This window comes from Pimephales promelas, chromosome 9 (assembly GCF_988280905.1).
Source record: "Pimephales promelas chromosome 9, fPimPro1.hap1.1, whole genome shotgun sequence".
Classification (NCBI taxonomy): domain Eukaryota; kingdom Metazoa; phylum Chordata; class Actinopteri; order Cypriniformes; family Leuciscidae; genus Pimephales; species Pimephales promelas.
Genome location: NC_142777.1, coordinates 9,679,374 through 9,702,958, shown reverse-complemented (window position 1 = coordinate 9,702,958; position 23,585 = coordinate 9,679,374). Strand labels below are relative to the sequence as shown.

The 23,585-nt window shown below is 37.0% G+C and overlaps 1 protein-coding gene across 5 annotated transcripts in view; it reads right to left on the bottom strand.

Annotated features, from left to right (window-relative positions):
- Positions 1–2,679: 2,679 nt before the first annotated feature.
- rnf212 (ring finger protein 212) overlaps positions 2,680–23,585 on the bottom strand; it is a 96,643-nt gene continuing 75,737 nt past the window's right edge. For all 5 annotated transcript variants that reach the window (XM_039665551.2, XM_039665549.2, XM_039665555.2 and 2 more), the window contains 2 exons: positions 3,401–3,473; positions 2,680–3,294 (listed from right to left, as the gene is read on the bottom strand). In XM_039665551.2, coding sequence (XP_039521485.2) covers positions 3,147–3,294; positions 3,401–3,473 — 221 coding nt within the window. In that variant the 3' untranslated portion in view covers positions 2,680–3,146. The remainder of the gene's footprint in view (positions 3,295–3,400; positions 3,474–23,585) is intronic.

The following is a 23,585-nucleotide window of genomic DNA, read 5'->3' as shown; positions in this document are numbered from 1 at the left end:
TTTTTTTGGAAAAGGCACAGTTTCAGATTTTTTCCACTTCACAGGAAAAACAGATTTTTATAAACTTAAATTAATAGTATAACATATATAGGCTTGGTAATCACATCAGTAGAGGTGGGGACAAGTCACACATGGTCAAGTCCAAGCAAGTCTCAAGTCTTAACCATCAAGTCTCGAGTCAAGTCTCAAGTCGCAGTTCAGATAAATCAAGCAAGTCAAGTCAAGTCAAGGGTTCACCCTAAGCAAGTCAAGTCAAGTCCTGATAAGTTTCAAGTAAAGTCAAGTCACACTACTAAAATAAATAGAGGTAAATTTTTTCGATACATATTTATTTTTGCACAGAAAAGATGAACTTTTATACATATATTATGTATCTTATTTAATATATTTGCTATATTAATCATATGCATATCTGTGCTACATTAATATCTGAAAATAAAATAAAATTGTGTTGTTTACACAAAACGTTCAGAGTCTAAGATGTATCGATTCTAAGATGTATAATCCAATCTGTCTAATTCAATTTAATTGAAACGGTCTAAAATGTATGAAATCTAAAATGTTATATCTTATATAAATGTAAAATATAAAATGTATGAAATGTATGAGAATATAAAATGCAATTTTTTTTTAATTTAGTAGTTTTTCTTATCATAGCCAACAAATGTCTTCGGAAACTCCTTTTCCTCGATTTACTGAAACCTATATGTAAAACGCATTTGCAGCTGCACAGCCGTGTAGCCTATATATCTATGCTGCATATACAGACATCCCAACCTACAAGAATTCATTTCAGGGAGGTATATCTCAATGAATGTAATGTTAGGGAGGGGGGGGGGGGGATATAAAATATGTTAATAAATATAAAATATGTATTATTATGTATATTATATATTAAATTTACATAAATATTAACAAATAATTGTTTTAATTATGGAATTCTCCATAATTAACTCCTAAACTTTAGTAGAGAACAATTCTTTGTAAGGAAGGAGGGGTTTCTTTAATGTACATTTATTTGCATGTAGTATGTAGCATATGGTTTGCGTTGCTTTAAATTGGTCAGTGCAGCGCTGACTATTGAGTGTCGCTAGGAAACACGTCCGCGCTGCGCTGACGAATCGGCTGCGCGGCTCGGATCATTGAACCGTGCAGATGACATGTCTGCGCGGCACGAGCTCTGTAAAGCCCCGCTGTCTCGTCTCACTTTTGGTTTGTTTGGCTTCCCATATCTCTGCCGTGCACACGCCGCACGCTATGTATGTTATACGCGCAGTATCTCGCTCTAGATTCCGGGAGATTTTAACTCATTTGCGAGCATCAGGGAGACGCTATCAATATGCGTGAGACTCCCGGAACTTCCGTTTGGCGCGGTTTGAATTGAGCAGCGTTAAATGCCGATATAGTGATGCTGACGTCACAATATATATATATATTTTAATTAACTGTATTGCTGTTTGTTTATTATATGTTCAAGTCATTGTCGAGTCTTCCACTTCAAGTCAAGTCAAGTCTCAAGTAACTTGTTCTCAAGTCAAAGTCAAGTCAAGTCATTTTTGTACTTTAATCAAGCAAGTCACAAGTCCTGAAAATTGTGACTCGAGTCAGACTCGAGTCAAGTCATGTGACTCGAGTCCCCCACCTCTGCACATCAGCAACCATCTTTAATAGCTTGACAACCAGTTCATCAACACCAGGAGGTTTTTATTTCATTAACTTTAATGTTTTACTCTATCAAATTTGAATTATGATTTATTAAGCATGATTGTATCTTTGTAAATTCTTTCTTTGTGAATTAATCTCCTAATAATTAGCTATATCAGCAGGTTTAGTCAAAAAAGTGTCACCTACATCTAAAAATGTTGGTACAGATCAGGATCTACTTCCCCTAATACTTGTGACCAATACGTATTTCTAATTTTTCACAATATTTGAAATATTTAAACATCCGTTTGATTATTATTTTCTGGCCTAGTTTGAGGATTTGGGATTTTCTGTTAATTGCGATAAAATTATGATCACTAAAGCCAACACAAATTGAGATTGCTTTTGAACACAAATCTGTTGCATTAGTAAATCTATGCATGTTTCCATTTTTGTCTCATCAACATTATAAAAAAATTCTTGTTGGGGTAGTGACCACTTGTGCCAGGTATCAGCTGCAACTGAACAATCAGCTTTCAGTGAGCAATTATTCAAACTCCAATCAATATTTAGGTCACCTAAAAAATAAATCTGCATATCTAAATCACAGACAATATCCAACATATAACAGATATGATCTAAACAGACTATTGGTTCATTGCCTATAGCAGCAACCAACTATAGGCTTTAAGTGTATAGTTTAAGTGTATATACACTATACACTGTGGCTTTAAGTGTGGTATTGTTAATAAAGTATGAAAATACAATTATTAAAAACTTAAAAAATTATAGATATGCTTATAAATCAAGAATAAAGCATTTATAGCTGCATATATAAACTGCGTATTAATGTCAATTAATGCTTTATAATGAATTAACCATTTACTGATACTTAACCAATGATTCATGGCATCATGCAGTGATAACTGATAACTTATAAAGTGATAACTGTTTGGATGAATCCGAGATTTGATAGATGAATCTCACAATTTACCAACATAATAAACTCAAGAGTAAGACCCAAACAAACTCAAGCCATGTAAACAAGGTTTAATCCATGGTTTGAACTCCACAATACAATGTTATCAGTGTGCAATCAGAAGAGAATCAGAACAGAAACATGCAGCAGAGAACATATTGGATGTGATTAACAGCACATGCTGCTGACACAATGCGAGTCATGCACAAAATGGCATATTAAAATTCACAGTCACAAACCACTCAATCAGGGTCTGTAATTGCTACAATACATAGGAACCAAGCAAATAAGAACACAGATGTTCATTGAGAGGCAACATTAATGCACTGCGGCATCATAAGAGAGTCAGTTACAGGGCAGCGCTGCAGTGTGTTCATTGCTCGACTACAGCCCTGGATGTTGATACATTAATGGCCCTGATGTCTTTTTCCTAAAAGTATCAAGTAAAAATAGCAGAACTTTGTGACATACAATAATATTTTGAGTTGTGATTAGCCATATTGCTTTTGGACTGGAGTGTACATCAGAGAGGGGGTCCCAGGGACGACACAGAACTGTATTTGTAGGTCGAGGGCAGCTTGAACACAGGCGTTTCCCATGAAGACTCTCTGCGGTAGGCCATATTATGGGATGGACTCATCGCAGGCTCCCGTAGACCACTGGAGAATTCCCTACAGCAAGAGATACTTCTCATATTACTCCGGGCGTTTATGCTAAGATAGAATAGTTTTTTTCAAGATACAAGACAGTAGAGTCATTCTTTAGTGGAAGAAATACCTGACAGTGGCACTGAATGGCGCTGAATGGCTTCCCATAGAGCTCTGACTTGATGCCCTGTGATGAACTGAACCTAAAAAGAGAGGAGACCATTTATTACAGAACAAAGTATACAGCTAGATCATATAAATGGATTGTTGATATCATTGTGAAATGAGTGCTGCTTCTGAGAAGTATTTGGTCGAAAATAAAACAAAAAGGTGGCCGATATATTTCCCCCAAAACTGGGAAAACTTAAACCAAAACTTTTTAATGTAATTTTGTTAATCTGTATGATAATTTTATTTAATATACTTATAGCATTTCACAAACTGGATTTAGGTATTAGGGGTGAAAGAAAATAGATTGCATTAGGGGTGTAAGAAAATGGATTGGTGATAGATATGTGAATATCGATACGGAATAATATGTGAATATCGCAATATTATGTTTGCCAATAATGTATTGATTCTTATAAACACTATTGATATTTATTTAGTAGATGGCAGTGTAATTTCAAGTCATGTCAAGTCATCCTCATTTATTTAGCGCTTTTAACAATGTAGATTGTTTAAAAGCAGCTTTACAGAGATAAACTTAATATATTTTAAAGTAACACAGATTGGTTTAGATTTCAGAATGTAAACTGTTATGCGGAGAAGCGCAAAGGTGCCGTGGTACAACGAGCAAACTCAGACTAGAAAAAAAAAACTAGAGGTATTTCGGGTTTCATGGAAAGAGAGCTCAATTGCTTACAGAAAGGTCTTAAAAGCTGCTAGATCTTGCTAATCTTCAACCCTACTAGAAGAAAATAAACATAATCCTAGGTATTTATTTGGAACCGTGGCTAAACTTACGAAAAAGAAAGCTTCAAGCCCAGAAATGTCCAAGCAACACAGCAGTAAATATGAACCTCTTCAATTATAAGATTGATAATATCAGGAACAAAATTTGAATAGCCATCTACTACAGTATCGCATCAGGGAATGGATTGTAGGCTCTCTGAGGAAAAAATGTATTCATTTGTTGCTATAGGAGAGGAAGAATTTTGCAAACTCGTTAATTCATCTAAATCGACAACTTGTATGCTAGACCCTTTACTGACTACGCTACTAAAGGAGATGCTTCCAGATGTCATAGATCCTCTTCTTAATATCATTAATTAGTCTTTGTCGCTAGAATACGTACCAAAAACTTTTAAGCTGGCTATATGATAAAACCGCTCGTTAAATAAACACAACTTGATCATACAAAATTAGTCAACTACAGGCCGACCTCGACACCTTTTCTGTCAAAGATATTTAAAAAAAACAGTATCCTTAAAACTTTGTTCCTTTCTCGCAAATGATGTCTGCGAGGATTTTCAGTGCGGATTTAGACCGGACTAGTCCACCTAGACAGCTCTCATTAGAGTCACTAATGATTTGCTCTTATTATCCGATCGTGGTTTTATCTCCCTATTAGTGTTACTTGATCTTAGTGCTGCACTTGACACAATTGACCACAACATGCTTTTAAATAGAAAACTATGTTGGCATTAGTTGCACTAGCATGGTTTAAATCATACTTATTTGACCGTTATCAGTTTATAACAGTAAATGAAGAGATGTCTTATCGATTACAAGTTCAGTACTCAGTACTCAAGGCTCAGTACTAGGAACACTGCTGTTCACTCTGTACATGCTGCCATTAGGAGATATCATTAGTTTCTCCTATGGAATTAGCTTTCACTGTTATGCCGATTATACTCAGCTCTATATTTCTTCAAAATCTAACGAAACTTACCAATTCACAAAATTAACAGAATGCATAGCTGATAACAAATTGAACTAGTAATTTCCTACTACTAAATTCTGAAAAAACTACGGAGCCCCCCTCCGTAGGGGCAAAAAAGCCCCCCTCCACTTTGGCCAAAAAAATTTATTGATACTATCTCGTGGCCACAGATAGTAACTCATGACCTCAAGATACTAACTCGTGGCCTCAAGAAACTAACTCGTGGCCTCAAGATAATGGCCCTCATTGATCAATCTTGCGTAGAAACGGGTGTATATTTTGGCGTAAGATTATGCTTACACTCCTCTCACCGCCTGATTTATGAAGATGTGCATACCTTTGAAATCCAGGTGTACGCAATGCCTGTCCTTGATAAATCCCGCGGCCGAAAATGATCGTCATTAGAATAACACGCCCCTAAATATTCAAGTCTCCGCTCCCCCCACACCCTCATTTTACGCCATGGACACATGAAAGACGGCAAAGAAGAGTAACTTCTCCGACGTGGAGCCAAAATGACCTATCACAATGCATTATTTTACAACACGTCTTTTGAAATGAGCATTCAATTTCGAATCACGTCACATGTATAATAGTGATGACGATGATGATGATGTGATGTGAAGTACCATTCATTCACACTAATAATTGCATGACAATTTGTAATATTCTTATTATTATTAGGCCTATATGATTTGTATTAACATTGTATTAATTTTAGAAGAAGGATGTCGTTATTATTATTTGTATTATTATTATTATTATTATTTAAAAGAAGAAGAATGTTGCTATTTTTTATTATTTTGTCAGTCTGAATTATTTTTTTGGTCAATGAAAGCCTTACCGAACCGTGTCCGTGCGCACCTGCCGGGATAATCCTGAAACGGCAGGGCCACAGGCTCGCAACTGAAGGAATACATATGCTTACAAATCAAATGCTTTGGTAAAGTCACACAAATTAAACATTGAAGTCCACGTTGCACAAAAATAAACACAGAAGTTTATAATTACTATGTTTTGTTTTTGTTTTTTTTGTTTTTTTTACAGTGGGTCATAATCATATCTTTTCAGTGCATTAAGTGGTGTTAGAAATTTTTCTCCGCATTTCCTCACTAACTCAAAACGTGCGTACACCACCTCCTGAGCTGGTGTAGGATTTGAGCGTGCCGTACGCCAACGTCCATATTGATAAATCTCAAAGTCACCGTGGTTTTGGGTGTAGGCTGGAAATTTGGTGTACGCACTTTTGATAAATGAGGGCCACTAACTCGTGGCCTCAGGATAGTAACTCGTGGCCTCAAGATACTAACTCGTGGCCTCAAGATAGTAAAGTGTGTGACTCATGGACCCTTTGTTATTAAACTGGACGCTGTAGTTCAATAATTCACTTTCTGTGCAATATTGTCTGTTTTAATATTCAGTGTGCAATATAGTTTGCTGCTGTTCTGGTTCTATTTATTTACTAGTACTATAAATCTAGTAGGTGTATATCCATAGTCCTTTATAATTCTTCTTCATATTTTATAGCCCATGTTTTATAGCCCACAGACAGACAGGCATACGATTCAGACAGACAGGCATACTGATACACATACACAGTGATAAACAGCCATACATACTAGCCAGACAAACTAATATACATACACAGACATACTGATAGACAGACAGACATACTGATACAGACAGGCATACTGATATACATACACAGACACACTGATACAGACAGACATATTGAGAGACAGAGATACTGATACAGACAGAGAGACAGACAAACTAATATACATACGCAGACATACTGATACATACAAGCTGCTCCCCATTGTGCATTCTCGAGTTATTATCATGAGGCCACAAGTTACTATCTTGAGGCCATGAGTTACTATCTAGAGGCCACGAGTTACTATCTTGAAGTCACGAGTTACTATCGTTTAGTAAGTTGTGTATCCTTCTGCTGATACCTGTACTTCTGTGGCTGACAAACTTAATGCTAACTTGGAAAGAATATTGTCTTGGCTGGCCTCATCTCATTTAACTTTAAATATTAAAAAACAAACTCTATCTGTTTTATTTCTATTCAAAAACTACCCCCAGCACAACTTTTGAACATAAAAATGAATGGTGAACTTATCGAACAAGTACCTGAAGTAAAGTATCTTCGAATAAATATAGATTATAAGCTGAATTTCAAAAGTCACATCAAGAAAATCTATAAAATCATTAGGGCCAATTTGAGCTGCTTTATGCTGATTAGAAATTGTCTTACTCTAGATTGCGCTTTTACTTTTTTTAATTCTATGATTCTTTCACATACACTCACCGGCCACTTTATTAGGTACACCTGTCCAACTGCTCGTTAACACTTAATTTCTAAGCAGCCAATCACATGGCGGCAACTCAGTGCATTTAGGCATACATGGTCAAGACAATCTCCTGCAGTTCAAACCGAGCATCAGTATGGGGAAGAAAGGTGATTTGAGTGACTTTGAATGTGGCATGATTGTTGGTGCCAGAAGGGCTGGTCTGAGTATTTCAGAAACTGCTAATCTACTTGGATTTTCACGCACAACCATCTCTAGGGTTTACAGAGAATGGTCCGAAAAAGAAAAAACATCCAGTGAGCGGCAGTTCTGTGGGCGGAAATGCCTTGTTGATGCCAGAGGTCAGAGGAGAATGGCCAGACTGGTTCGAGCTGATAGAAGGGCAACAGTGACTCAAATAACCACCCGTTACAACCAAGGTGGGCAGAAGAGCATCTCTGAACGCACAGTACGTCGAACTTTGAGGCAGATGGGCTACAGCAGCAGAAGACCACACCGGGTGCCACTCCTTTCAGCTAAGAACAGGAAACTGAGGCTACAATTTGCACAAGCTCATCGAAATTGGACAATAGAAGATTGGAAAAACGTTGCCTGGTCTGATGAGTCTCGATTTCTGCTGCGACATTCGGATGGTTTCAGATTCAGAATTTGGCGTCTACAACATGAAAGCATGGATCCATCCTGCCTTGTATCAACGGTTCAGGCTGGTGGTGATGGTGTCATGGTGTGGGGAATATTTTCTTGGCACTCTTTGGGCCCCTTGGTACCAATTGAGCATCGTTGCAAGGCCACAGCCTACCTGAGTATTGTTGCTGACCATGTCCATCCCTTTATGACCACAATGTACCCAACTTCTGATGGCTACTTTCAGCAGGATAATGCGCCATGTCATAAAGCTGGAATCATCTCAGACTGGTTTCTTGAACATGACAATGAGTTCGCTGTACTCAAATGGCCTCCACAGTCACCAGATCTCAATCCAATAGAGCATCTTTGGGATGTGGTGGAACGGGAGATTCGCATCATGGATGTGCAGCCGACAAATCTGCGGCAACTGTGTGATGCCATCATGTCAATATGGACCAAACTCCCTGAGGAATGCTTCCAGCACCTTGTTGAATCTATGCCACGAAGAATTGAGGCAGTTCTGAAGGCAAAAGGGGGTCCAACCCGTTACTAGCATGGGGTACCTAATAAAGTGGCCGGTGAGTGTATATCTTACGGCATAACCACATGGTCTCAAGCTCATCAGTCATCTGTCAAAACTATAGAGTGCCTTTACAACAGAGCCTTGAAAGTTTTGGATAAGAAAAGAATAAGGTACCATCATTGTCATATTCAAAGCAAATACAAGATTTTAAGTTTTGTTAACTTTATTTCTCTGCATCTGGTTAAGCTGATTTTCAAATGTTTAAATGATGCTGCTCCACTACCGCTTTGCAAAATAATAACAAGACAGCAAAGTACTAGACTGACCAGATCTACTTTTAAAGTCAACTGTAACATCCCTTTCTGTAGAACATCATTTGCTCAGACTGCTGTTTCAGTGAAAGGGGCAAAATTGTGGAATTCTCCGCCAGATCATCTGAAATGCATCCCGACATTAGACATCTTCAAAATGACAAAAAACAAATTGTGGTTCATTCAGGAAAAGTCCTTCGGATGAGACGTCCTTCGGATGAGACATTAAACCGAGGTCCTGCCTCTCTGTGGTCATTAAAAATCCCAGGATGTCTTTCGAAAGAGTAGGGGTGTAACCCCGGCATCCTGGCCAAATTTGCCCAGTGGCCTCTGTCCATCATGGCCTCCTAATCATCCCCATATATACCAATTTGCTTCATCACTGTCTCCTCTCCACCAGTAAGCTGGTGTGTGGTGAGCGTTCTGGCGCACAATGGCAGCTGTCGCATCATCCAGGTGGATACTGCACTCTGGTGGTGGTTGAGGAGATTTCCCTCTCTATGTAAAGTGCTTTGAGTGCCGAGAAAAGCGCTATATAAATGTAATGAATTATTATTATATTATTTAACAGTGTTGTTCGCATATTTAGTCCTTGTCACTCTGCCTTCTTTGTATTTTTTTCTTTTTTCCTTTTTGTCATTTATATTATATTTTATTATTTTTCTCTCTACTAGTATTTTTACCCTTGTATTGCATTTTATCAATAAGCCCTTATTGTATTGCATTGCTCATGTATTTTATCGCATGTATTACATTTTACTAAAAAAGCCCTTCAAGGGACTAATGTTGTAAATTAGCTTTGGCTAAAAACATTGATACATACATCAGATCACTGTCAAAGTGTATCTATGTTATCTGTATCTGTCCCTATCTAAATAAACTATAATACTAACAATAATAATCTCGAGGCCACAAGTTACTATCTTGAGGCCACGAGACAGTATCTTGAGGCCACGAGTTACTATCTTGAGGCCACGAGTTAATATCTTGAGGCCACGAGTTACTATCTTGAGGCCACGAGTTACTATCTTGAGGCCACGAGTTACTATCTTGAGGCCACGAGATACTATCTTGAGGGCACGAGTTACTATCTTGAGGCCACGAGTTACTATCTTGAGGCCACGAGTTACTATCTTGAGCCCACGAGATAGTATCTTGAGGCCACAAGTTAGTATCTTGAGCCCACAAGATAATAATAATAATAATAATAATAATAATTCATTACATTTATATAGCGCTTTTCTCGGCACTCAAAGCGCTTTACATAGAGAGGGGAATCTCCTCAACCACCACCAGTGTGCAGCATCCACCTGGATGATGCGACGGCAGCCATAGTGCGCCAGAACGCTCATCACACACCAGGTTACTGGTGGAGAGGAGACAGTGATGAAGCCAATTGGTATAGATGGGGATGATTAGGAGGCCATGATGGACAGAGGCCACTGGGCAAATTTGGCCAGGATGCCGGGGTTACACTCCTACTCTTTCGAAAGACATCCTGGGATTTAATGACCACAGAGAGTCAGCACCTCGGTTTAACGTCTCATCCGAAGGACGGTGCTCTTTGACAGTATAGTATCCCCATTACTATACTGGGGCATTAGGACCCTCACAGACTACAAGGTAAGCACCCCCTGCTGGCCTCACTAACACCTCTTCCAGCAGCAACCTGGCTTTCTCAGAAGGTCTCCCATCCAGGTACTAACCAGACTCAGCCCTGGTTAGCTTCAGTGGGCAACCAGTCTTGGGCTACAGGGTGATATGGCTGCTGGCTGCAAGATAGTATCTTGAGGCCACAAGTTACTATCTTGAGGCCACGAGATAGTATCTTGAGGCCACGAGATAGTATCTTGAGGCCACAAGTTAGTATTTTGAGGCCACAAGTTAGTATCTTGTGGCCATGAGATAGTATCTTGAGGCCACGAGATAGTATCTTGAGGCCACGAGATAGTATCTTGAGGCCAAGAGTTAGTAACTTGAGGCCACGAGATAGTATCCTGAGGCCACGAGATAGTATCTTGAGGCCACGAGTTACTATCTTGAGGGCACGAGATAGTATCTTGAGGACACGAGATAGTATCCTGAGGCCACGAGATAGTATCTTGAGGCCACGAGTTACTATCTTGAGGGCACGAGATAGTATCTTGAGGACACGAGATAGTATTTTGAGGCCACAAGTTAGTATCTTGTGGCCACGAGATAGTATCTTGAGGCCACGAGATAGTATCTTGAGGCCACGAGATAGTATCTTGAGGCCACGAGTTACTATCTTGAGATCACGAGATAGTATCACTTTTTTTTTTTTGCCAAAGTGGGACTGCACAATAGTCTGTTCAATTGTCACCATTTATGTCACCATTAATATCATTTATGAATCCCTTGGAACATTTGATACATTTATTACAGCAATTGATAGAACTTGACAAATGAAGGAGGAGTTTCACACATCTCAGATGACCAATCAAACCATATGTTTGGTCAAAGAGCTGCAATTAGTGCCTCTCATGTAAATCTGTCAAATACTGTGGGTTTTACTGTACCATTTCAGTAAGTCTATTCATTGATGATTTACCCCTCCCCTTTCTGTCAAATACCCCCTGTAGTACCTTTGCATAGGGGTACATGTACCCCAGGTTTGGAACCACTGGAGTAGTGGCCAGCAGTATATTGAACTTGTGAAGAACATGGACACACCTCCAGTTACATAGGAATGTTCTATGTTGTTTTGAGAATGTTTTTTTTTAACTCTGATGTATGCAAGTTACTTTATGTGTGTGAATGATAATGTCAATTTCTTAGCAATATGAGTGCAATGTGTGATATCAAATCTTGGAGGCTACTCTTACCCTACAATAAAAAATTAAAAAAAACACAAAAAAATTTCAGTTTTATACACAAATTGTATTCTGTTAGCTAGACAAAAAAAAAAAAAAACATCACAGTAACCATTGTCAATGAAGGACTGGGCTAAGACTGAAAGGTGGACCTGAGGGACATTTCAATGGTCCCCAGGTAAAAAAGTAGTATACTTTAGTGTATTAGAAATATGAATGAAGTACATGAAGTATAAAACAAGTATGCTTCTACTTCTTGTGCTTTATTAAAAGAGTACTTGATATGTACTTCTTAAAAGTATACTTAAAACAAGATGTAATTAAGTTCAACTTAAGAGTCCAAAAAGTATACTAATTGACCAGTAATCAAATTATTTTTTAAATGTACTTTTTGAAAGTGTACTTTGTTGTTAATGTATTTTAAATTGTATAGAAGTCTATAGTAATTATAAGTATGCACAAAATATACTTAAACACAACTATAATTTGCGCTGCAATACCTTTTTAAGTGTATTTCTATTATGTGAAAAAGACGTAGTATTAAATGTATTAAAAATATATTTGAAATACAAATAGTATGTTTTAATACATTTGTATATCCAACATGCTTATTTTAATTTAACTAAAAATACACATTGAATTGCATTTTAATATATTTCTAAAAAGTGTACTAGAAGTACATTGGTAGTAAATATATGCTTAATTACACTTTTAAGAAATATGCTATAGACAATCATATACTTTTAATATATATAAGTTTTTTAATGTTTACTTTGTGTGTATAGCAAAACGATTAATATTTTAGTTGGTTACACATACCTTAATTATAACCATGTATAGGCCTACTGCAATTTATTTTTAATATTTATGTAACAGCATATGCTTCAGCCTTGCTTTAAAAAATATAGTGAAAAGCATGTTTAACATTTTAATATATTTAAATAACACATCAAAAAATATATCGGATATTCAAATGAATTGTTTAACTAATTGCATACCGGTATGCATAATATATATATATATATATATATATATACATACAGTATATATATACATACATACACACACACAGACACACACACATATATATATATATATATATATATATATATATATATATGAAGAATTATGTTCATTTATTTCGAGGTGCATAAATTTCGACCAATCAGAGCCAAGCTTTTCAAACCAAGCATGCATGTAATTGTCCAATCACACACTGCCATTTGAAATTACAAGTTGGGCGGCAACGGATACTGTGGTATTCCAACTATATGGATATTTCAACAGAAATCATGTCTTTTCCAAAATTTGCTTTGTATTATTTCCCTGACTCTGACCTAGCGAATGTGGATAGCATCAATCTAATATTTAGAGAACACAGACGAGCAGATTACCAGGTCAGCTAAGTTACCGCAGTGAAGAGGGCTAGAGGTGCGCCTTAAAGTTTACTATCTTTCAAAGAGTGTTTGAGTGTGTTTTATACAAATATTTTTTACTGTGTGTTTTACTGAATTATATGTTTTCACTGTATTTTTAATACATTAAAATATATTATTTTCATATTTAATGGTTTTGTAAAAATATATTTTTAATATACTGTCTTACAGTGTTCTACTTAATGTGAAGCTAAAATATACTTCAGCTGTATTTCTAAAGTAGATTTAAAGTGTATTAAAAATACAATTTAAAGAAGTGCTATTATATTACACTAAATGTACTTAAAATAGTTCCATTTTAACAAAATTAAATATAATAAAATATATTATTATTACCTTAAAAGTGAACTTAAATACATATTAAAGTACACTTAAAGTTTCATACTTAAAGTTGTTTCAAAATAACATTTAATACATAATACAGTAAACTTAAAATACAAAATTAGCACAATTTAAATATATATTTCCTTTTCACTTGGGGATACAATGCAATTGTACTGTAAGTGTGCTTAATTGCTCATGAATCTTGATTTTCATCAGTGTATTTTAGTGCACTTGAAGTTTAAAGAAAGTTGTTCCATTTTAGTAAACTATTTACACTGGAAGTGTAGTCAAATAGATGTTAAGTTGAAGTTAATACATAATTTAATACACCTAACTATATTTGGATTTGACGAAAATAGTACAAAATGTAGAAAATATCCTTAGTACACTTTATTAAAGTATATTTTTAATAGAATTATTTTTCACCTGGGTCCTCTGCCATAGTGACAAAACATCTAAACATTTTGACTTGCAGTGCTTACACAATGCCAAAGGGACTAAGCATTTGGGGAGCACTGACCGGTTAAATGACGAGGAAATTTAGTTTTGACACATGAGTGAACTGTTTTGGGAGAGGTATGAGCTTTTGCAGATGAACCATGGTGTTGTGCCGAACCATCCACGTTATTTTGGCAAAAGCACCAAGAGTGTTGAGAACGTTTGTGCGGCACTGACTCTGTATATGGGAATTGAATTTAGTTTTGAAGCATGAGTGAACTGTTTTTTTTTTTTTTTGCGAGGTATGAGCTTTTGCAAGTGAGATAGTGTTGTGCTGAACTGTAAGACTGTTTTGCCATATCTTAGAGTTATGAGAATGTAATTTCTGTTTTAAGAAATGAGCCAAACCAACGGAGAAAAACTGTAATAACCTAGAATACTGTCTAACAGTTGATGGCTGCTATGTTAAGTCTTCGTCGTCGGTTAGGAACCTGGGTGTGCTCTTCGATGGCAATCTTTCATTTGAAAGTCACTTGTCTAGTATCTGTAAGACCGCATTTTTCCATCTTAGAATTATCTCTAAATTACGCCATATGCTCTAATTGACAAATGCGTAACAATTAGTTCATGGGTTTATGACAGGTTTTTGTAATGGTTGCCCTGCACGATTAATAATAAAAAAACTACAGCTAGTACAAAACGCACCAGCTCGAGTTCTTACCAGAACCAAGAAGTATGACCATATAAGGCCGGTTCTGTCAACATTGCATATGCTGCCTATCAAACATCATATAAATTTGAAAATATTGTTGATTACTTACAAAGCACTAAATGGTTTAGCTCCGCAGTACTTGAGCGAGCTTTTATCGCATTATAGTCCTTCACATATATTGCGATCTCAAAATTCCGGCCAGTTAATAATACCTAGAATATCAAAATCGACCGCTGGCGGTAGACCCTTTTCCAATTTAGCACCAAAACTGTGGAATAGATTTCCTACCATTGTCCAGGAAGCAGACACACTCTGTCAGTTCAAAGCTTGACACATATCTTTGCCCTAGAAAACACATAATATAATAGGTTGCATAGATTAGGTCAGTCAGAACTGATAACACTTCCCTTAAATCCTGATGTACTCGTTACATTATAAGAATGGCATCTATGCTAATTTGAGTCTCTTTGTTTATCCAGAGGTTTTCCCGCAGCCTGCCGTATCCAGATCTGACGAGGAGCTTAGCCTGGACCCGATGACAATGCGGTGCTGAAGTGCCGACTAGCCTTTCCCTATGGAAGATCCCTTTCCCACTCTACAGATAAAGCGTTGTGAATTCGTTTCGCGTACCTACCCCGATGTGATAAAATAAAACAAAATTCTGTATCAAATTTATAGACAAGACAAGTAGTTTGTTCAGGCATGGTTTTGTAGGGATTTACAAACATGCACACATATTCAAATGTACATAACTATAAAATCAATTCTTAAAGGAGCATTTCACCCATTTCAACATTAATCTTTATTGAAAGTGGATCATATATGTAGTCGAAATGTAAAAGAATTTTTAAATTTGGTGCCCTCTTGACTGAGAAAAGACAAAATAACTGAAGGGTGCATTTGTGTGCAAGACAACAACTCCCACAATGCACCACATTGCACAGCTCCACAAGTCACAGCCACTAATCCAGAACAGCACAAAAACTTCAGAGAAATCACTCTTTCGTCTACAAGGCTAGTGATAATGAAAGACACCTGTGAGATGCAATCTTCTCGCATCTCTCACGGAAGAGCAGAAGCATAAAGGAGGAGTGACGATGGCAGATCGAGAGAGGAACGGCAGAGCATGATTCAGACAGCCCGGAGGCGGGCCCTGAGCTTGGGGCAACTTCAGACGAGACACAGTCACTTAAAACGGAGATACTAACTTCGTTGCGCAAAGAACTGGCTGAAATATTTCGCTTTGAGTTGCAGTCCATGTTAGGAGATGACTTGGCGACCATCAAGAGCGAGCTTCAGGCAGTCAAAGCGGAATTCTCTAATAGTATGGTATCGATGCAGATGGACATGGCGGCACTGAAAGGCACAGTGAAGGACATGGAACATTCCCTTTCTACCTGTTTGGATGACGTCATCGAGCTTCGGGAAAAGGTAGAGTCTCTTTTGGCCGCTGTGGTTAAACTAGAAGACAAGTGTGAGGATCTGGAAGCTAGATCCCGCCGTAACAATATAAGGATAATAGGAGTTCCAGAAGAAAATCCATCTACAACCGTGGCGATTTCCAAGCTACTCAAGGAGGCACTCAACATCGAGAGGGACATCATCATTGACAGATCACATCGCACTTTGCAACCTAGGCCAAAACCGGGGGAGCGCCCGCAAGCTATTGTGGCAAGATTACATTATCACTCTGACTGTGTTGAGGTTTTAAAGCGGGCACGTGAAAAGAAACAGCTCAAAGTTGGTGACATGAGTATTTCCATCTTCCCGGATTTCACAGCAAAGACCGCTCACGCCCGATCTGCCTTCAATGGTGTTCGTCAGCTACTTCGCTCAATACCTGGAGTCAAGTTTGGGTTTCTTCACCCAGCTAAGCTACGCGTTACTTTTAACGGCGTCGGAAGACAGTTCAACTCATCGGAACTTGCTAAGTCATATGTCAATTCTTTACAGCCTCGCCAGAATGCATCTAGTGATGCGTGAATGTGTACGCGCTTAGGCATGTGAGTTGTGTTGGGTAAGTTATCCCATGGTATTATACATGAGACATTGCATGTCACACGAATGTGACTGTTTATTACTTGTTACTTTTTTATTTTATTTTTGAGCTTGGCACAGTGTCTCAAATACAAACGATTTTTATATGCTTGCTGTCTAATTATCAGCCTACCTGGGCATATTTGGAGTCATCTTTTAAATTTGTTCTAATGTGCGTTTGCAATACTGAATGTCATATTCTGCAGGTCACTCTTTTTGTTTATCTTTAATCGTGAGCAGTGAATCATTGGGTTGGCTCCAGTTGGAGTCTGCACATGGGTCCGCGTCATTTGGGGATGCGCATAGTGTATGTGCATGGGTGGGTGGGAATGTTCTGAGGGTTGAATTTCTTTTTATTTTTGTGTGCGTCTTACAGGAGGTTTTTCCCTGCAAGGGAATTGTTTTAGTTTAGTTAAGTAGATGGCTAATTATCATGGTAATTTGCCACATCCTGTCAGTTCTGCAATAAGATTTGTAACTTGGAACATTAATGGCATGGGAAGCCCTATCAAAAAGTCAAAAATATTTGCACATTTGAAAAGGTTAAATACAGACATCGCTTTTTATAGGAGACACATCTGAGAAACCAAGATCATCTGAAGCTTAAGTGTACTTGGATAGGGGAAGTTATTCACTCTGATTTCAATTCAAAAGCTAGAGGGGTTGCGATAATGATTAATAAAAGGGTTCAGTTTTCCTCTACTAAGGTAATAACTGATAAAAATGGAAGATATTTGATTGTTGTTGGCACCATACTACACCATCGATGATCCAGGTTTCATAAACAAGTTATTTGAGATCCTCCCCTCATTAAATAGTCATCTGCTTATTTTTGGTGGCGATCTTAATTGTGTAATCGATCCTGTTTTGGACCGCTCTAGCTCCAGAACAATAACTCCAACATCTATGTCTAAATCAATAGTGGAATTTATGTCCAAAAATGGCTGTGTTGACCCATGGAGATTTTATAACCCTCAAAATAAGGAATTTTCTTTCTTCTCACAAGCTCATCAGTCATATTCCCGTATTGATTATTTTTTTATAGATAGCTCACTGATATCTAAAGTAAAATCTGTTTCTTACCATGCTATTGTTATATCTGACCATGCCCCTCTTAATGTGGATATACAGTTTTCTGTGCAGCCTAGATATTCATCGCTATGGAGGTTGAATACTCTTCTGTTATCTGATGAAAAATTCATTGATTTTATTTCAAATTCCATTGACAATTTTTTGGCTACAAATCAAGATGGGGTGGTTACTTACTCATTGCTTTGGGAAACACTTAAGGCTTACCTTCGGGGACAGATTATTTCTTACTCTGCACACTCAAGGAGAGTTCGTAACATGAGGATACGTGAACTCACTTCAAATATTTGTCAAATTGATCAGCTGCTTGCCAATTCCCCTTCACAAGTTAAATTTAAACAACGTCTCGATTTACAAGCTGAACTTGATTTAGTTCTGACTGAAGAGGCTGAGCGGCTCCTTTTGCATTCTCGTAGTACTTATTATGAACATGGTGATAAAGCTGGTCGCCTCTTGGCTCATAAGTTAAGACGTCAAGCAGCTAGTCGTTTGATTCCACAGATTCAGGACTTATCTGGTAATTTAATATCTGAACCTGAAGGTATTAATGCCACCTTTAAGTCTTTTCATTCTTTGCTATATACTTCTGAATCTCCGTCTGATGCCCATGATATGACTTGTCTTTTTACAGAACTTAAATTTCACCACGATTGATTCAGCTGTCGCTGGTGATGTTGAAGCACCAATCGACACAAACGAAATTAATCAGGCAATTAAAAGGATGCAAGGTAATAAAGCCCCTGGGCCCGATGGGTTTCCTGTCGAGTTTTTTTTTTAAATTTCAGAACAAATTATCCCCATTACTTCTGTCAGTGTATACGGAATCTTTAGAGCGTGGTTTCCTACCAGAAACACTTACACAAGCATCCATAATTATGTTGCTTAAAAGAGATAAGGATCCTAAGCTATGTGGTTCTTACAGGCCCCTTTCCTTACAGAATGTGGATGCCAAGATCCTGGCCAAAGTGTTGGCATCTCGTATTGAAAACATACTTCCAAAGATTATATCTGAGGAGCAAACAGGGTTCATTAGGGGGAGACAGTTATTTTTTAATGTCCGTACTCTTTTAAATATAATTAATCTTAAACACTCTGCCAAGACACCTGAGGTTGTTATTTCTCTTGATGCTGAAAAAGCATTTGATAGTGTAGAGTGGGAGTATCTTTTCACTGTGCTTCAAAAATTTGGATTTGGACATAAATTTACAAATTGGATACGTCTTTTATATGCTTCGCCTCAGGCGAGTGTACACACTAATGACAATAGATCCACCTATTTTAGGCTTGGACGTGGAACACGACAAGGGTGCCCACTTTCCCCTTTGCTTTTTGCCCTGGCCATTGAACGGCTGTCGATTGCTTTGAGGTCCTCTCCGTTACTGCAGGGAGTGGTGAGGTCAGGCATTGAAATTAAATTATCACGCAGATGATAAATTATTATGCAGATGATCTATTATTATACGTTTCCAATCCAATTCAAAATTTTCCAGTTATTTTATCCATGTTGCAAAAATTTGGCTCTTTCTCTGGATACAAAATAAATCTCCACAAAAGTGAGTGTTTCCCGATTAATGCACTGGCTAAGGGCCTTTTGCAGTCAGATGTTCCATTTAAATTAAGCAGATCAGGATTCAGATACCTTGGTATCAATATCACTCATTCGATGTCCTCTCTTGTATCTGGTAATTTCACCCCTCTGCTAGAACAAGCCAAGTCTGATTTTCAGCGGTGGAGTAATCTGCCTCTATCTTTGATAGGTCGGATTAATGCAGTAAAAATGAATGTGTTGCCTAAGTTTCTTTTTGTTTTTCAGTGCATTCCTTTGTTTCTTCCTAAAAAGTTTTTTAAATCTATTGACCAGATTGTGTCTGACTTTTTGTGGGGTGGTAAAGTGCCCCGAATTCGCAAATCGTTGCTTCAAAGATGCCATCTGAATGGTGGACTCTCCTCACCTAATTTTATGTTTTACTATTGGTCAGTAAATATTCACAAGATAACATTTTGGCTTAGTTCGTCCACTACAACATGGTGCAGATTGGAAGCAAATTCGTGTATATCTACCTCTCCATTGGCTTTGCTACTTCACCCTTATCCTGTAATGTCTCTTCGGCGTCATTGACTCATAATCCAATTGTTGTATCCACACTTCGTATCTGGTGCCAATTTAGGCGACATTTTAAATTCAATTCTGCCTCAACATTGATGCCACTATTGGAAAATCATATATTTCCTCCATCTCTTTCTGATCCTGTATTTAAGCAGTGGCACACAAAAGGCTTGAGATGTTTCCGAGACCTGTATAGAGATGGTACATTTTGTAGTTATGTACAGTTATCCTCTGATTTGGAGTTGTTAAGAGTCCCACGTGTATCGTTTCTTGCAGATCAGACACGGTTCTGCTACCTTATTTTCTAGGTTCCCATCTCTGCCCACGTTGCTAGTTTGGGAAGAGTTTCTGCAACTCAATCCGTATCACAAGTCACAAATTTCAAAAATGTATGGTTGTCTTTTAGGTGTAAGTGATTGTTCTTTTGACAGAATTAAAAGAGTGTGGGAGGGGGAGTTAGGGGAAAGTTTTGAAGAGGATTGGTGGGCAAGCGCTCTGGACAGAATACGCTCTAGTGCAATTTGTGCACGTCTTGGCCTCATACAATTTAAAGTACTATACAGAATTCATTTTTCTAAGGCCAGGCTATTGGAAATATTTCCCAATGTTGAAGACAGATCTGACAGATGTCATGCGCTTTTGTGCAATTTGAGTCATATGTTTTTTACTTGTCCTATGTTGCAAAATTATTGGGTCAGTTATTTTACAACTATGTCTAAAGTGCTAAAAATTAGAATTGATGTTTTCCCCACCATAGCAATCTTTGGTGTACCAAAAATCTGGTCTCAGTTTAATTCCAAACAACTTGACGTTATATCTTTTACCTCCTTGTTAGCTAGACGCCGTATTTTGCTCCACTGGAAATCTAATAAGCCTCCAGCAACCTCCCAATGGTTAGTGGATACTACTGTATGTTCTTTCTGAAACTGGAAAAAGTTCTCGTAAGAGCAACTTCTTCAGTAAATGGCATCCCTTTATAGCCTACTTTAAATCTCTTAAAACCCTACCTCCTGGTTAATACATGATTAAATGTATCTGTGCGCACTCATGTATGCCATTTTCTTATATGTGTATGTATATATATATATATATATATATATATATATATATATATGTGTGTGTGTATATAGATAATTTTTTTCTTTTTTATTATTATTATTTATTTTATTTTGTTTTGTTTATTTATTTATTTTATTTTGTTATGCTTAGTTTTTTATGTGAAAAAAGAAAAGTGTTAATAATTTGTAATCTATTGTTTTGTAATATGATTTGGATTAATAAAAAAGTTTGAGCAACTAAAAAGGTTGTAGCATGGTTAACGCTTCTCAAAGAAATTCTGCTGGATATAAGTTGTAAGAGGAAGGAGATTCAGAAGAGGATCAGTATATCCAAAGTGATCCCAATATACAAAATACTCTAGTACAGAGGACAATGAATGCCTACAAAAGGAATTAGCAAAAAAGCACCTACCATGGAGGATATGGTGAATGTTGAGCTATAATTTGTTACAGTCAGAAACAGAAATTTCCGTAAGAAAAAATTGCATGTCAGGGGAAGACAGCTGCATATTCTGATAATAAAGCAATGGGGAATATTTGTGGGCCCTGATAATGACAAATGTCTTATGTTACAAGTAAAAAGTGACCTACGATATTTAAATAAATCTAATCAGTGACAGAGTGCAAGCATAATAATTCTGTATTTTCAGCTTCAGATTCATAATCATGAATATTTTATCCTGGTGTCACCATTGTCACAGCAATTTTTTAGCAGCACCAACTCCCAGCCTATTCATTGACAGACACACTGTAATATCAAATTTAGCATTTTAAATCAACAATACTATTTTGTTAATCTTTTATCAAATGTCTTGGAGTATCGCAATAGTATCATATTGTGAGTTCAGTATCGTGATATGTTTTAAATCGTGACACGAGGGTATCGTTACACCCCAACATATAAAAAGATCAAAACTGCCTGTCATTACCTAATGAAATGTCGACGCAGGAAGGGTTGATAATTGTGAAGCTTTAGGGGTGTTGATGGACTCGATCGACTCTATTTATGTTTTGATAATCGTTCTGAATCCAATCCAGACTTATTCTTTGACAAAAACGTAAAATCTCAGCTTTTTGTTTAAAATTTTGCTTTTATTAATTACACTTACCCACATTTAAGTCTTCTGTTTTTGCTCTTTGAAATCTGCAATTGCAGTCATTCGCGGAATTATCAACTTTACGTGTGTTGTACCTCTGCTCAGCACAGCACAGAATGTGCAGCTGTCAGTCACTGCGCCAGTGTAGATCCTGGCATTCAGAATCACAGATTATTCTTTTTGGAAGTATGACCAACATAAGAATTTTCAGCCTAAAATGTCACCTGAACAAGTGAAGAGCTCTTTTCCAAAACGCTATAAATCCATTTCAATAGTTTTCAGGAAAACTACATTTTTTACCTAGACCCACACATTTTGTGAATATTCAAATTATCCTGTTTAAATGTTTTATTGGTTCAGTCTGAACATTTTGAACAATAATTATTAAATCAAACAACAATATTGTTAATGATAATTTAAAAGTTAATTTTATTTTTTTCCAAAACGCTATAAATCCATCCATTTTTTTGTATCATTATTAGTAAAGTCATTTTTAGTAAAGAGTCAAACCTCAAACAAATAGTACCAATTTCAACATATGCATGAAAAAAACGAATTATTAAAAATGATCAATATATGATAACGATATTCAAAAAAGGGATGGGCACCCCTCCAGCACATGCACACACACACACACACAGGCTACATAACATGAGCAAAGCGGAGCAGCATGACGCTTAAATATAAGTTAAAAAATAAATAAATAAATAAATAAACATTTCACATTTGTTTTTAATAATATTACATTACTTATTTTTATTATTTCATCTATGTTGAGTAGGCTATGAAAAGGGAACCGCATGAGATGAGTAAGATAGGATCAAAATTCAAAAGCTGCCCAATATCGGAAAATATTTGGAGTGCGTCAGACATGATTTTGACCACTTATTAAGTTTTGTTTTGTAGAAAGCTTGTAAATTTCGTTTCATATAAATTGTATCTTCATTTTAATAAATGTTTCATCGACAAATTGACTGGATTAATACATTAGAAGTAAACATCAGACAATATAATCAGGACACAGAGGCGCGCAGGTGAACCGGAGCGTGTCTCATAATATGAACCGAAACACCGCGATGCTTGCCTCACACAGGCCTGAGAACTAAGCTACAGAAAGCTTTAAATGTCTAAAATAAATTGGCAACTCTCTGCGTATGTAGGCTAATCCGAAGTATGCGTTTCTATAGGCCTATGCGCGTTCACTGCGAAGATGGCGAGTAAGCATCATCAACTTTATCTTTGTTGCTGACACTGACAGAAAACACTAGTTTATTAATAAACAATTCAAATGTTTCATGCATAATCATTACTTTTGCCGGTTCTTTGTGGCAAGCTTTATGCATACGTTGAGATGCGGAATAGGCAATTAAAAACGCTCATATGGTTTCTCTCCCATTTAATTAAATCAATATATGTGATTACTGATAATACAAATGGCTTAAATGATCTACTACTAGTCGACTAGAAAACTAGGACTCATTTTGAGGAATGAATGAACATAATAAACCTCTGTTCAGAG